This window comes from Perissodus microlepis, chromosome 8 (genome assembly GCF_051167445.1).
Source record: "Perissodus microlepis isolate ML-2025 ecotype Zambia chromosome 8, ASM5116744v1, whole genome shotgun sequence".
NCBI classification, from domain to species: Eukaryota; Metazoa; Chordata; class Actinopteri; order Cichliformes; family Cichlidae; genus Perissodus; species Perissodus microlepis.
In genome coordinates this window covers 2,717,301-2,731,635 of record NC_140468.1, presented here as the reverse complement: position 1 = coordinate 2,731,635, position 14,335 = coordinate 2,717,301, and the positions used below count along the sequence as shown (strand labels likewise).

The following is a 14,335-nucleotide window of genomic DNA, read 5'->3' as shown; positions in this document are numbered from 1 at the left end:
CAAACACGACTATCAGGAAACACGACTTCTTGACAGTAAAGGGAAGGAAAGCGTCACCTTTACACTGACGCGCTGAGCAGCAGCAAGAATACTGGGAGCATTGGGATTTTACAAATTAAGAACGCTTGAAGGAAAGATTTTGCCGAAGACTTGTTGGGAAGGTTTTGGCACTTCCTCCTCCCTGCTGTCCGTCTCTGCCAGGTGTCTTTGTCGCTGAGGGGAAAATGGCTTTCCGTTCAGAGGAGGATTTATGCTGCCCTGCCTGTCATGACATTTTTAAAGATCCCGTCCTCCTCTTGTGTAGCCACAGCTTCTGTAAAGCCTGTCTGCAGAGCTGGTGGAAAGAGAAGCAAATCAAAGAGTGCCTGGTTTGTCGGACAGTGTGCGAGTGGAGTGATCCACCTTGTAACCGGGCACTGAAGAACCTCTGTGAGGGATTTTTGCAGAGTCAGAGAGCTTCATCGGGGCCTGACAGTCTCTGCAGCCTGCACTCTGAAAAGCTCAAACTCTTCTGTCTGGACCATGAGCAGCCCGCGTGTATCATCTGTCGGGATGCAAAAATCCACGCCGACCATCAGTTCAGACCCATTGATGAAGTTGCACAGGAACACAGAGAGGAGCTTCACACGTTCCTGGACCCTCTGCAGCACAAGCTGAAGCTTTTTAATGAAGTTAAAGTGAACTTACATCAAACAGCGGAGCACATTAAAGTGCAGGCTCTGCAGATAGAAAGGAGGCTTAAGGAGCAGTTTAAGAAGCTTCACCAGTTCCTAGAGGAGGAAGAGGAGGAACGGATGTTAGCTCTGCGGGAGGAAGAGGCGCAGAAGAGCCAAGTGATGAAGGAGAAGATGGAGGCTCTGTGTAGGGAGATGGCAAATCTTTCAGACACAGTCAGAGCCACAGAGGAGCACCTCAGAGCTGGAGATCCATCCTTCCTGAGGACCTACAAGGCTGTGGTGGAAAGAGTCCAGCAGCACCCCCAGCTGGATGATCCACAGCTGGGCTCAGGAGCATTGATAGATGTGGCCAAACACCTGGGCAACCTGACCTTCAACATCTGGAATAAGATGACAGACATGGTCTCCTACAGTCCTGTGATTCTGGATCCAAATTCAGCCAATCCAGAGCTCATTCTGTCTGAAGATCTGACTGGCGTGAGGCACGGAAAGAGAAGGCTCCTTCCAGAAAACCCGGAGAGGTTTGAATTCTGGGATTCTGTCCTGGGCTCTGAGGGCTTTAACTCGGGAACTCACAGCTGGGACGTGGAGGTTGGAGACAACAAGGACTGGGAGGTTGGGGTGATAGCAGAGTCTATGTGCAGGAGAGAATTTGTGGGCTCCACAGTGTGGAGCGTAGAATGCAGCCATGCCGGATACAGAGCGTACTCCCCAACCAACAAATACATCGCTCTCTCCATCACAGAGAAGGTCAAGAAGGTCAGAGTTCATCTGGACTGGGACGAAGGGAAGCTGTCTTTTTTGGAGCCTGATACAAACACACACATTCACACTTTCACACACATATTCACTGAAAAACTGTGCCCCTATCTTTGCACCAGGAACCCACAGCTTCTGAAAATAGTGCCTGTAAAAGTGTGTGTGAGAAAGCTGACAGATCAGGAGGAGTGAAGTTACAGCTAGCTGGGCTTTAACCATGTAAGAGCATAGCTTTAGATCACAGATTAGAAACAGGACAGATCGAGGCACAGTCACGATTACACAAATCTGGCATCCTTCGTCAACGTGCTCATAGCCCGAAATGGTTTCATAAAGCCTTGTCAGGGCACGTTGTTACTGTGTAAATACTGCTGCACTTCAGTTTGCACATGCTGGCAAGCTGAAGTGCAAATATACACTGTGCTACCTTAGTTGACATTTCGTAGTTTGCTACCAGGAGTGTTTCCAGGATTGTTCAGTGACCAAAACTGGAGCAGAAAACAGACTCGTGCAGATGATAAGAAGTGTAGTTAATAACTGTTTTACAATGACTCTTTACCTAAGCAAAAGTAATAGTAGTACAAACGTTTAAGCAGCAGATGATTTTACCAACGTCTATATGACTGTGAAGCTTTATCCCCCACAACACAGCACAATAATTTAATAGATCTATATTTTAAAATTTGAAGAATAAGAATTAGCTTAAGCTTTAAGTGTAGAATATAATGGTTGTAAGTAGAATGAAATAGTAAATAGTATTTAAATAAGTTTCCCGTCACACAGGCCTAAAGTCAGTGAGCCCCTGGGTTGTCCACGAGTGACTTACAAACTTTGCTAGCACGAAAGTGTTTTTAAAGAAGTGCATGGAGCTGCACCAGGATCTCCTCTAAATTGTTTGATCATAGCAGGTTGCCGCGGTAACCAGTAGTTTCCATAGAGAAGGCCAAATGTTCTGCCAACTCTCACACTTTTACCAAAGTTTTACTAAAGCTCGGAGAGTAAGTGTGAAGTTTTTGTGTCCTTAATGCAAACTCTAGTTAACAGCAGCAGTCTGCCAGCGACCGCAGCAATAACACGGAGAGTTCTGTTGCAGAACTGTCTGCTACCAATTTCACCTGGTGACAGCCAGAAGGCTTCTTCACGTTTCTTCACTTTGAGAGATTGTAATTGCTTAACAAGTGTGAATGTGTGTGTGAATGGGTGAATGACTGATTGTAGTGTAAAGCGCTTTGGGGTCCTTAGGGACTAAGTAAAGCGCTATACCAATACAGGCCATTTAGCATTTAGCATTTAGCATCACTCTCCAAATGGTCGGAGAATACAGATTTTTCCCTAGCAACCAGAGGTTGCCAGCGGGTCTCTAGGCCTGTGTGATTGAGGCCTAAAAGTACTGAGTTAAATTCCACTACTATTCAGTGGTGTTGTACACTGTAAGATTAACAGTAGCCCGGCAGCATGGGTGTGGGTGGCATGGGCACAAATTATATTTCCAGGTGAGCCGGTGACACCCTCTGTGGAAACACTCCTGACGCAACACAGCACCAAGTGAGACAGCATTCAAAAGGAGCAGAAACCTTTCAACAATAACTGTATACTGATGATGGCCCTGATATTCTCCAAGGAAGTTCCAGTAACTTGAAGAGGTTAAAGCAAAAGCAGCACTCGTAGTTTAAAGTGTTGATGAAACGAGTAAGTAAAGGATTTGTTCAGTGCACTTCCAGCGTCGCTGGAACTTTATACTCTTCAGACTTTGTGCTCGACTCCATGCACCAGCAGGTGAAGTTGTGCCACAAACATCTAGTGAACTTCATTAATTTTGGGAAAAGCAAAAAGAAAGCACACAAAAGGCTTCTCCGTGCATATTCTGTGACAACAACACCGTAGAACTGAAAATCCCATAGTCCCATGTTTTGGGTCACCACAGAGGAAATGCTCATTACAAATTAATGCAAGGTTGTTTGAAGTGATTATTTTTAATCTTTGATAAAGCATCCTTTCCTAATGGGAGGGGTCTCTTCCAGGATGACAATACAGTTCATAAAGAGCTCAGTGATCATGTTGTGACCTTGATCGTCAAAGCACCAAATGGGGGACCAGAAGCAGCGAATCTTCTTAAGACTCTTTTATTTGTCATCGTTCTGGCTGTTCCTCAAAGAGACACTCATCACCATCACGAATATGGATTTTGACACAATTATATGAAGTATAACTACCATCTAGTGTTCAGTTGTTTCATCATCTTAATGTTTCTTTTTTGATGCTATCATTAATCTTATGTAATCTTTTTGATTTTCAGGGCATATCACATAATCAAAGTAGCGCTCAACAGTCCAGAATACAAACACAAAGATGCTGCTTCATGTTCTGAGATGTTATTCTTTCTATCGTGTTTGATGGATTTAGAGAGAAGAGAAGAGTGTGTTATATTTTATTGATAAGGGAAGCTCATCTTTGAAACAGTGGACAAATTGTCACACAGTGTAGCTTTTCCATTTTGAGACAGGACATTACCCCCTCCACCCAGCACAGGTGTGACAGTGGCATTGTTTTCCTCCAGCTAACGAGTTTCAAGCCTCTAACAAGTAACGTGGAGACTGCCGTGGCCTCAGTCTGGTTGATCGATACCGCTCTCTCATGTGGGACTGCACCACGGGACACAGCAGAGGATATTGAATATTTCCATCCAGAACTGGGTCAGTTTGGGTTACAGCTGTTGCATGAAACACACAACAGGGGAACTATTTGTGTTGCACAACAAATGATTTTGACTTTAAATGTAATCTTGCCAAATGTTGTACCTTAGATGAACACTTACAAATATTTATAAGACCTGTATAAATCATAGTAGGGATCTGTTTACAGAAGGCAACAATGAACACTGCTGCTTGTTCGATGCTGGTTTGTGTATTATTTATATGAACGGCTAAACAAGGTGCACTAAGGAATTCGAGTATTTTGCATTGATTCTGTTGCTTTTTATTTAAAAGCTGATGAACAGCCTGGTGAACAGTGGAAGATTGCTTTTTCAATCACTCTGGTTTTTCTTTTTTTAAACTGTGACTACCAAGTAAACAAAAAGTAGAGTAGTTTTGCATTTTCAGTGAATTATTAACAATAAGTTACTAACAATACGTTAGTAATTCACTAGATTGGTTTAAATTATTAACTTGGTGATTCTTGAACTGATTTGGATTTTTTTGCAGACTTTAAAAGTCTCTACAATTATTTGTGTCGCATTTAGTGTCTACAAGATGGATTTTGCGAGTTTACCTGAACGCAGCATTTGAAACGATAGGATTCATGAAGCCACTTGTGTGAAGTTTGAAACGTAACGTAAAGCAGTTCCGCTTAATCTAGAAAATGTAAAATTGGACAAAAAACTTCGCTTTTACAGAAACTTAGCAAAATAATAAATCCGCGTCACACTGAATAATATGTAGACGAATAGTTCACCATTAAATCCACATTTTCGAATTGCTCCGTCTTTACAAAAGCGTTCAGATCAGTTACTTTTAAAAGAAATTACGTTCACATGCGCCAATTTTACGCTTTTACTTTGAAATGTCGGCCGCATGACTTCCGGTTACAGTGTTTTCGCGGCTAGCTTGACACCGCGGGGGAGTCCAATGGAAGCCTTCGTCGCAGCCCGGAGGAGACAATCGAGTGAGATTTAACTCGAAAGCGGAGCTGATTTCATTAGATGGGTCTTTAAAGCGCGTCTTTTCTCAACAGCCTTGATCTGTGGTTTGTCACATTCGGTTTCAAACTCACCGATCGGCCTCTAACGGCGTCCGCTCGGCCTTGTTTATACTGTGCAGGGCTGCTTGAATCGGGGAAGCAGGCCCGGCTCTCCTTTGCCCGTTTAACGGCCGTCCTGCGGCTGGAGCGTGTTTTGTGCGGATCGGCCCTTTAGCTCACCAAGTAAGTGAAAATACCAGAAAACAGACAGCGCCAGTTTTAATGCAGGACATTCTCTGAGTTTTTCTTTTGGAGTTTCGACGTAACGCCATGTCAGTTTTTAGTTATTGTTAGCCATTAGCCTCGAGCTAACTCCGCTCTCTGTGTTGAGCTTACTGGTTATGCTAACGGCTGCCACTCGACTTGCTTGAATACCAACTTCAGGGATGTAGAAGAGCTCTCACCACGCATTTAAATGGATACCCAGTCTGCTCTGCGTGATATCCACTTGTAAAATTTGTTATGTTTTCATTAATTTTTATGCTAGCGACCCTCCTGTGCAGAAAGCTGCAAATGAGCACGGTTAGCATGGTGCTAAGCTAATGGTAGCCTTGTTTTGTATAACCAGCTGGCTGAGAAGTACTCCGGCTGTTAGCTGGCACTTCTGCCCTGTGTTAACCTAGGAATAAACGACTTTCTTTTTCAAAAAATATATGTTTTTTGTGAATTGTCAGTTTGCCTGTAAATAAAATTAAAAAAGCAGAGCTGCATTTTACAGATGTTGATTGATTCTGTGTGTATTTCTCTTGGCGGCTCCGGATCAAGTTGTAAATTACATTTAGAGAATCACATACATGTTCGTCTCGCCTAAGATGCCCTCTCTTTCTACTCCTTGGTCCTCCTCTTTCAGAGAATATGACCCAGATGCAACAATGACATCTAGATTTGGTAAAACCTACAGCCGCAAGGGTGGTGAGGGCACGTCCAAGTTTGACGAAGTTCTCTCCACCAAGAGAGGCACCCTGAGCACCAAATGGGGTGACACCACCTACAAGGCCAAGGTGGGCTCAAAGCGTGCTGGCGCTCCCAAGAATGACTCAGTCCTGGAGGTGTATAAGAGGCCCCGTCCATGCGGGGACGATTTGGATGACCCGTTTGGGTTTGACAGTGATGAGGAATCCAAGCCCGTGTCGTCCCGGAGCGGGAGCAAGTCGTCTCCCGCCAAGCCAGCCTCAGCAGAGCCGCCCCAGGCAGAACGACCTGGGGTGTCCCCGGATACAGGGAGCAGGTCCAGCTTCCAGGGAGCATCTAAGACCCAGCCGAGGGCGATGGACGACACCCTTCGGTTTTTCAACAGCAGCAGTGCCAGCACAGGTAATACACAGTCTGTTAAGATTTTCCTGAAAGTTAAATCTGCAGTGTGTCAGTGTAACGCCAAAGAGGTGACATTCACAGCCGTGCTAGTTTAAATGAGCCAGCTATTAAGCTCAGGACACGGGTGTCTTGCATCGCGTGTCAAGCACATCGGGGTGAAGTCATTTAAACTTGGAAGAAAAGTCTATTAATGTTCGTTATTTTCTTCCAGCTGCTTCCCTTTCAGTTGGCAGTGATATCATTTCAGACACAGAGAAATCAGTTTCCCCGTTTGTACCCCTCTCAGCCGTTCCCTGTCAGCTTGACTCGCTTTCAGCTTTCTGTGACTGCTTCTGGCTGCCTGCCAGAGATGCGAGCTCGCTCCTCACAGCGAGCTTTGCCCCAGCGAGCACCTCAGATGGCTCAGAGGGCTGTTTTCACACTGATGGTACACCGAGCCACACTGACGGGAAGCTAGCATGACACTGAAGTTAAACCCTGCCATAAACATGTGTATTATCTGCATACAAAGGCTGCAGATGTTGACTCGATAAATATGATAATGTCATTGATGAAATGGTTCTTTTTATAAAATAAAGGGCTGACGACGGCTTCTTTCATAGTGTTATGTTTGTACAGTTAAACAAATCAACAGCACGTGGCTGTGAATCAAAAAAAGAACATTTAAGCTTGTCAGCTTACAAAGGGCTGTAAAGATTGTGAGTAACAAGCACATTTTGCTGGCTTTATTACACCACAGGTACGCTGAATGTGCCACCGTTGTGTTTGCAGTGGTAAGATGAGGGGTATTGTGGTTTTTAAACAGACTCCAGCAAGGTTAGTTGCAGGCTGTTTACTTTCCTGTTCTTGAAGGCAGATGTCTAACCCTCATCACTTTCCTCCTTTCAAACTCTAATAATGTCTTATGGGACCTACATAACATTGGTGCGGTTGTATTTAACAAGGATTTAATATGAGCAGAGGCACACCTCTCTTAGGTCTCCTTTAGCTAAGATGTCACGAAACACCTAATCCAGGAGGCATCCTGTCGGATTCCCGAACTGCTTTATCAGCCTCACGGAAGAGCAGCAGCTCTACTCTGAGCTCTTCACCCTCTGGAGTAGAATTGTGGTTCAGTGGGGTTAGCGTCTTCGCAGTCCACTGGCGGTCTGTGGATGGTCCGTCTACCTGCAGAGAAAGCTGTTGTCGATTGAGGTTGTGCTACACAGGTCTGTGAGCTACCATCAGTCAGCTGTGAAGAAGAGCAAAGTGAAGAAGAGTGTTAAAAACAATGAAAAGTGTCCACTGCAGCCACCATCTGCTTTTCAGGCTGCATTTTTGATCTTCAAAGTTTTTTCCCACGGACTCTGCCATTGCTCTGTTCCCTGTTTTGGCCCATAAGAGTGCGCTGAAGTGAGGTTTTGCCTCATATACCCACAGATATTCGCCGCCAGCATACAACTCATAGCCGATTCGAGTTACTGAAACATTTCTAGAAATTGCAGGAAGTTCTGTGATTTGTTTTCCCGCTCTTCCCTGAATGCTCTCCTTTTTCATGTCCATGTCGTCTGATCCTCAGCAGCATTGGGAGACTCCCAGATGATTACCTTCTTCAATGCAAAATACAAAACAATCTGACCACATGCAGGACTGGTTTACATATGTGTACATGCAAACCTGAATAATTACTGGTCATTTAAACACCATTTATTAAGTTCGGTTTCACCAAACAGATTTTTCTCTTACAAAAAGCTTTCTGTGGAAACAAATGTCTAAAACTTCATGTACATCATCTCGCTCACTTATTAAACCTAATACGAGTGCACGAATCGCCCGATACGCACAGATCACCTCACATGTCCTCGTGGTGCACAGATGCACGAATGTAGGCTTTGTTGACGTCCCAGTGTAAAACTGGGACCTCTGCAGGAGCCTATAAAGCAGGGATAGGCAACTCCAGGCCTCGGGTTGTGTCCTTGATCGAATACAGCTGATTTAAATGGCTAAATGACCTCTTCAACATGTCGTGACGTTCTCCGGAGGAACTAATCATCTGATTCAGGTGTGCTGACCCAGAGTGAGATCCAAAACCTGCAGGACACCGGCCCTCGAGGCCTGGAGTTGCCTACCCCGGCTATAAAGGTTAAAATATTATTTAAATAAGCTGCTGCTACGTGCTGGTTGTTCTTCTGCTGGCTCAGTGCACAGCTCCAGATAGAGGGAGCGCATTACTGTGGATCGTGCTCCGCAGTGAGTATATGCAGCTAATCTCTGTACCGTTTGAATATAGATGTAATCCAGGCAATGGAAATAGCACTTTGATGCTAATCTTACTATTCTGTAATAACAGCAGGCTTACATTATTGTTAGCTTAATGTCTAATCCTGAACATTTCAGGATGCAGCAGCTTATTTAAGCCATGTATTAACTGTCGCAGCCTAATGAGTAGTTTCTGAAATTGTTAACTCTGTTTCTAGTTGAGGGTCACAGGCTGTTCTGTTTATTTAGGACTGCCCGCTTTCTTTGAACAAACAAACAAAGAAAACCAATAAATCAGCAGCTTACATTTGTGGATCTGTGCAAAGCTGGCAGCATGAAATTTGTGTCCAAACCCCACGAGGGCATGTGACGTGATCTGTGCGTGTCAGGCGATGCGTCCACACACAGTTAAGCTTTTGTGAGTGACTGAGATGCTACGTTTAGTTTTAGACATTTGCGTTCAAAGAAAGGTCTTAGAAAGAGAAGATAATCTGATTAGCGAAGCTGAACTTCAGAAATTGTGTTTAAGTGATCAGTATTTATTCAGGTTTGCATTGAGGCACGTTAAAGTGGTTTTACGCGCAGTTAAATTGCATCGTAAGCCGCAGACGTTTACGACTCCTCAAACGTTGCACACAAATCAGTACACATATTTGTAAATCTTTGCTTACGCTTGTGGATCATACCGTAGCATTAGTGAACCTTTTGAGTCAAATTTCTCCCCATAGCGTTCGCACTTAATCATAAGGAAGTGCTTTCTGTGATGTGGTGACGTGACAGGTAACGATAGAAACCATCAAAAACTCGCCACTGATGTGAACAGAGGAGAATACAGTTCAGAATTCAATTTGCAGGAGAAAATGTTTTAGCGGAATCACTCAGCTGAGCTCGATTCTTCTGTCGCCACAGACGATCAGAAATTGGGCTTCTTGTGTCAACATTTACAGAGAGTCAGAGTCGGGGGAAGAAGGTGGTGGTGTTGGTGCAGTTGTGCTGTTTTGAAAGGGCGCTCTGAAGCTGAAGGGACTCGGATTGTCCGGTGAACTGAGCAATTCGAAAGCAGGTGGTTAATAATCAGCTGAGCAAATGCAAACTACTGTACTGTACTACTGCAGTGTGAGGGTGAGTCAGAGTGAAGTCTTTCTTTTTTTTTAAAGATGCAGCTTGATTTTGAACTTTAATGAGAAAATTTGCTTCGTTTGTCATATTTGGCGTTCTGAGAAGCTACACCTGTTCATTTAGGAGCGCTGCTGCGTCATCGTTTAAAACCGTTTGGAGGAATAAAATTAAAATTATCTGCCACACAATTTGTTTTTTTTCTTAAGGACTTGTCCTGCTGGGAAAGTTCAGATACAATGAATCTAAGAAGAAGAGACTCTTAATGATTACATTCACTCTTATCTGCCCGTCACAGACGTGTTGCGCTCTCCGAGTTCAGAGTCACTTTCTGTGACGTTGCCCTGCTGTAGAAAGAATCCAACTTACTGGAGCTCACAAAGTTGCTGCATTTGAAGGCATTTTAATAAAATGAAGACAAGTTATTGCCAAAGACGAGAGCCTAAACCAAACACTCAACTGTGTCCTAAACTAATGCTGATTTAAAAAAAAAAAAAAAAGGGAAACTAATGAAGCCGACTGGTGATAAACCAAGTCTTTGTTGATGGGGAAAATGGCTGGCTCCACAGTTAATGAACACATGTTATTAAATGATATTGAGGGTAACAGAGAGCTCTGCAGCAAAAACAAATGCCACAGAGTAGGAATCTTCTTCCTTTAGTGAAGGACTCTTTAAACTTTTAGTTCAAGACAAACATTCGGAGGCTCGTGCAGGTTGGAGCCCAGAGTCCTTCTGACTTGGTGGTTCTTACCTGGTTAAAGATTAAACACAGAGTACCTCTGTGCTGCTTAATTTTTGTTTTTAATACACAACTCTGCAAACCCTTTAGACAGTCCCACACCCACACAGGCTGGAACACACACTGACATCAAGCCCCATCTGCCTCGCAAAGCCAAAGTACGCAAACTGCCAGCTTTGCACCTTCCCGAGGTGTCACCTCTCCAGACTCTTATTTTTATCTGCCTGGCTTTAAAGGAATGCAAGGCGATCAGCTTCCATCATCAAACGGCTTCAGAGCAACATTTTGAGTTTCTCGTAGGCTACAGAACACACACTGTGTGTGTGTGTGTGTGTGTGCGCGCGCGCGCGCAGGCTGCTCCTCGCACTGCCATCTGCCGAAGAACTGAAAGTGTGTTAATCACTAGAACATTTTGCAACAGCGTCAGCAGTAAAAACAGCACATGACTGGAAAAACAAACCCGAGCCCTTTGGTTTCCAAAAACGCCAAACTCAGAGCTTATCTGGGATCCTTTAATTAAGACTTGACGTTTTACACGTGCACGTTCAAAAGAAGGGGATTGGAGTGCGCTCAGAAAGGCCTGCTTCCAACCTGCTTGTGGTTGGCCGTCATGGAGGTGTCCGTTAATTAATTTACGTGTTAGGTTAATTTAGTCAGAATAACTTGAGTGTTTTTCGTAGAACTGGCAGACACTAATAGCTAACCTGTGTCTGTACCTGAGTTGTAGCCACGGAAACCCTCAGAGTTGCACAGCGTCGTTCACGTGGACTTGTTTTGATAAAGTTAGAAGAAATCGTTGGAGGGCTGAGAAGAAAAGACTAAATGACTCATCTGCAGCTCTCGGTTCACGTCACGCTTTGAAAGGACAGTAAAATAGTCGAAGTAATGGAGGAATCATAGCACTTTATACATTTTACACTCAGTTGATATCAGATTAAACACTTTGGGGAAAAAAACTAACAAACGGCATTTAGATCTTAACCAGAAAAAGACCTGTGTCCACAGACGTACGCAGCTTGGTGTCGTTTGTGTGGGGCCTTTAAGGACCTTTAGCAGTCCTCTGGGGGCCTCGCTCGTTCTGTGTGTTTGATCTTCTCTCTTTATTTTTAATTTGTCAAATAAAGTCTGAATCATAAGCTGAAGTAACTGAAATGGCCTCCATTCCAGATTTGCTACCAATCAACCTTGAATCAAAAACCGCAGAAGCTGATATTATGTGATGCTACAGTGTGAAGCAATTTCCTGTTTGCTCAGAGGGGAAAGTGAAGCATTGTGAGTTATGTGCCACGGCAGACGAGACACAAATAACCGGGGGTGCTAATAACCAAACAGCATGAATTGTCCTGGAAGTGGCTCCAGACCCATTTTGATTCTCTTGAAGAATTACAGCTGCCGGCAAATGACTGTTTGCTGTGAGACCTGGCTGCTGTTCCGTGTGTGTGTGTGTGTGTGTGTGTGTGTGTGTGTGTGTGTGTGTGTGTGTGACCTGCTTTTATTGCGTAACGGTGTTTTTTGAAATGGTGTAATCTTTGGGTGCATCATCATTGTGCCGAGGTGTCTGTGAAGTTCAGCGGTAACATGTAAAGTGAATGTAGGGCATATAGAGTGTGTGTGCGGTGGGGGGGCTTTCTTTTTTTTCAAATTTAAAGAAATAAAATGAGGGGGAATTATTTGGCAAGCAGATGTTTAAGCAGATCTAAGCTGCTTAAACAAGTTTTAGCATTCGGTTTCAAGAACACATCATGCAGAACCACGCGGTGTCTCATTCCTTCGAGTCCGGCTCAGAGAACATTGGAGCTGGAAGTTGGCAGAAAAGTTTCTCAGTTTAACCAACATGTTATTGTCTAGTTTTTAAAAAATTCTGTGTTTTCTGGTTTGTAGACAAACCACAACAGGTTTCAAAAGCAAAGCCTCACCTTGAAACCCTGCAGTTTATTGTCAGTTTATTTTTACTGATTATAAGATTAATAGTCACAAACTGTGGCGTAAATTTCCTTCAGTAGCATAAATTCCAGTTAAAATTCTAATGAACCTGAAAGTCAGTATTGGGTGTGGCCACCTTTAACCTTCAGCACAGCCTGAACTCTCTGAGGAAACTTTCCTATCGTAGTCTTCAGGAATAGTTTCAGTAACGTTGAGGTCGGGCTCTCTGTCATTGTGTGTGTGTTTTTGTATCCAGGTGTGCTTTAATGCATTGGCTGTGTGTTTGGGTTCATTGTCATGGTGAGAATGAAGCTGCTGCCACTTATTATAGTTTTGTATTTTTTTTTTTTTAATTAGTTGTTGTTGTTATTATGATTATTACTATTTTTCTGTTTTTAATTCACTTTGCTGGCTTCAGACAAGGTTCTGTATGAAGGTCTTTTCTTTTTCCCCCTTCAGGCATATAAAGACTGACATTTTATGTATATATTTATCTTCTTTTCATTATTTTTATAAGCACACAGGTCAAGTTTTTATCTGTTATTTCATTCAGCAAAGATGTTTTTTTGCCTGTATTTTCATTGTTGTTCTAGTTATTTGTGCAGCTTTTCCTCTTTCAAATATTAAAGTTTAGTCCATTTGATTTGATTTTTAATACAAATTTGCTTGTGAAAACTGGACCAGCATAAAAATGACCGGTACCTTCAGTGACTTTGATGCACTGACTCTGACTCTGTTTTCATTCTCAGGAAAGTCCAAGCAGAGCTTGTTGTCCTCGTCGTCAGAGAACCAGCACAGCTACACGTGGTACCAAAATGTTTCTGAGAGCGACAAGAAGCCCCTGGCCCAGACCACCACCCTGAAGACCGGCTCTAAGGCAGAATCCACCTATGACTCTTGGGATGTTATAATGGGCCTCCGGCCACCTTCTCCCACACAGGAACCCCGCAACCCTGCCCCTACTCTGTCATGGGCTTCGGCGGGCGTCACGATGGCAGGCGGCTGTGACCCGGTGCAAACCCGGCACGAGAAGACCCCCTCTCCTCCACAGCTGCTCCTCAGCGACAGCGACGACCTGCAGGGCAACCCTGACCTCACTGAGACGTCGGATTACTCCCAGATGTCGACCTCATCGTCACTTGAAAGGAACTCGAACTGTCGGACATACAGGAGGCCCAACAAACAGGGCAAAGCCTCGGACTCCAGCAGTCCAACTGTTTTTGGCTCAGATCTTCCCAAATCCGCATCTGACAGCAATAACAAAACGACAGGTGGCAGAGGGAGCCGGGGCAGGACGAGGGACTACACAGTGTTGCACCCATCCTCCATATCTATGTGTAACGTCACCATCCAGGACCGAGTGGTGGAGGAGTTTGGGACTGATGCAGCACCCTCTTGTGGTAGCGGTAGCGCCGGTTCAGGCAGCACGACGCAGCTGGGAGAGGCCGGATGGCAGCGGAAGAAGCCGGAACAACAGAATACAAGGTTGGTTAACGGGCACCGGCGGTCCTTGTGTGTCAGGGTGTTCCACAGTGTGGACAGTTTGATGTGTAACTGCCTACACCTGCTGATATCCCACAAGAACTACAGGAAGTCTAAATGATCCCAGTTTTTCTCATATGTAGACTTATTTTCCATCTGACAGATCGACCTCATCCCTCAGACAAACAACTCGCTCTCTCTCTTTTTCTTTTTTAAGTAACCGAGTTGTGCGACATCTGGTGATGGACACAAAGCTTAATGATCATTCTCTTGAGTCCACATCCACAGCAGACCTGTAGAAAGTGATTCAGTAGGCCCATAAACAGAACCTGGATGCTGAACATGCCA

General features: G+C 44.2%; 2 protein-coding genes across 2 annotated transcripts in view; both read left to right on the top strand.

Annotated features, from left to right (window-relative positions):
• Nucleotides 1–52: 52 nt before the first annotated feature.
• LOC146381014 (nuclear factor 7, ovary-like) lies at nucleotides 53–4,488 on the top strand. Its single transcript, XM_084936985.1, has one exon. It carries the CDS (start codon nucleotides 225–227, stop codon nucleotides 1,626–1,628), a length of 1,404 nt encoding a protein of 467 aa, XP_084793111.1. The 5' UTR covers nucleotides 53–224; the 3' UTR covers nucleotides 1,629–4,488.
• A 532-nt stretch (nucleotides 4,489–5,020) lies between these two features.
• LOC146381013 (wings apart-like protein homolog) overlaps nucleotides 5,021–14,335 on the top strand; it is a 32,751-nt gene continuing 23,436 nt past the window's right edge. The window contains exons 1-3 of the mRNA XM_084936982.1: nucleotides 5,021–5,357; nucleotides 6,025–6,488; nucleotides 13,255–13,990. Of these exons, the coding sequence (XP_084793108.1) occupies nucleotides 6,047–6,488; nucleotides 13,255–13,990 (1,178 nt within the window). The 5' untranslated portion in view covers nucleotides 5,021–5,357; nucleotides 6,025–6,046. The remainder of the gene's footprint in view (nucleotides 5,358–6,024; nucleotides 6,489–13,254; nucleotides 13,991–14,335) is intronic.

Bases quoted from the DNA above. Each gene is read 5' to 3' on its own strand.
- LOC146381014 (XM_084936985.1), top strand. From the start codon at position 225: ATGGCTTTCCGTTCAGAGGAGGATTTATGCTGCCCTGCCTGTCATGAC.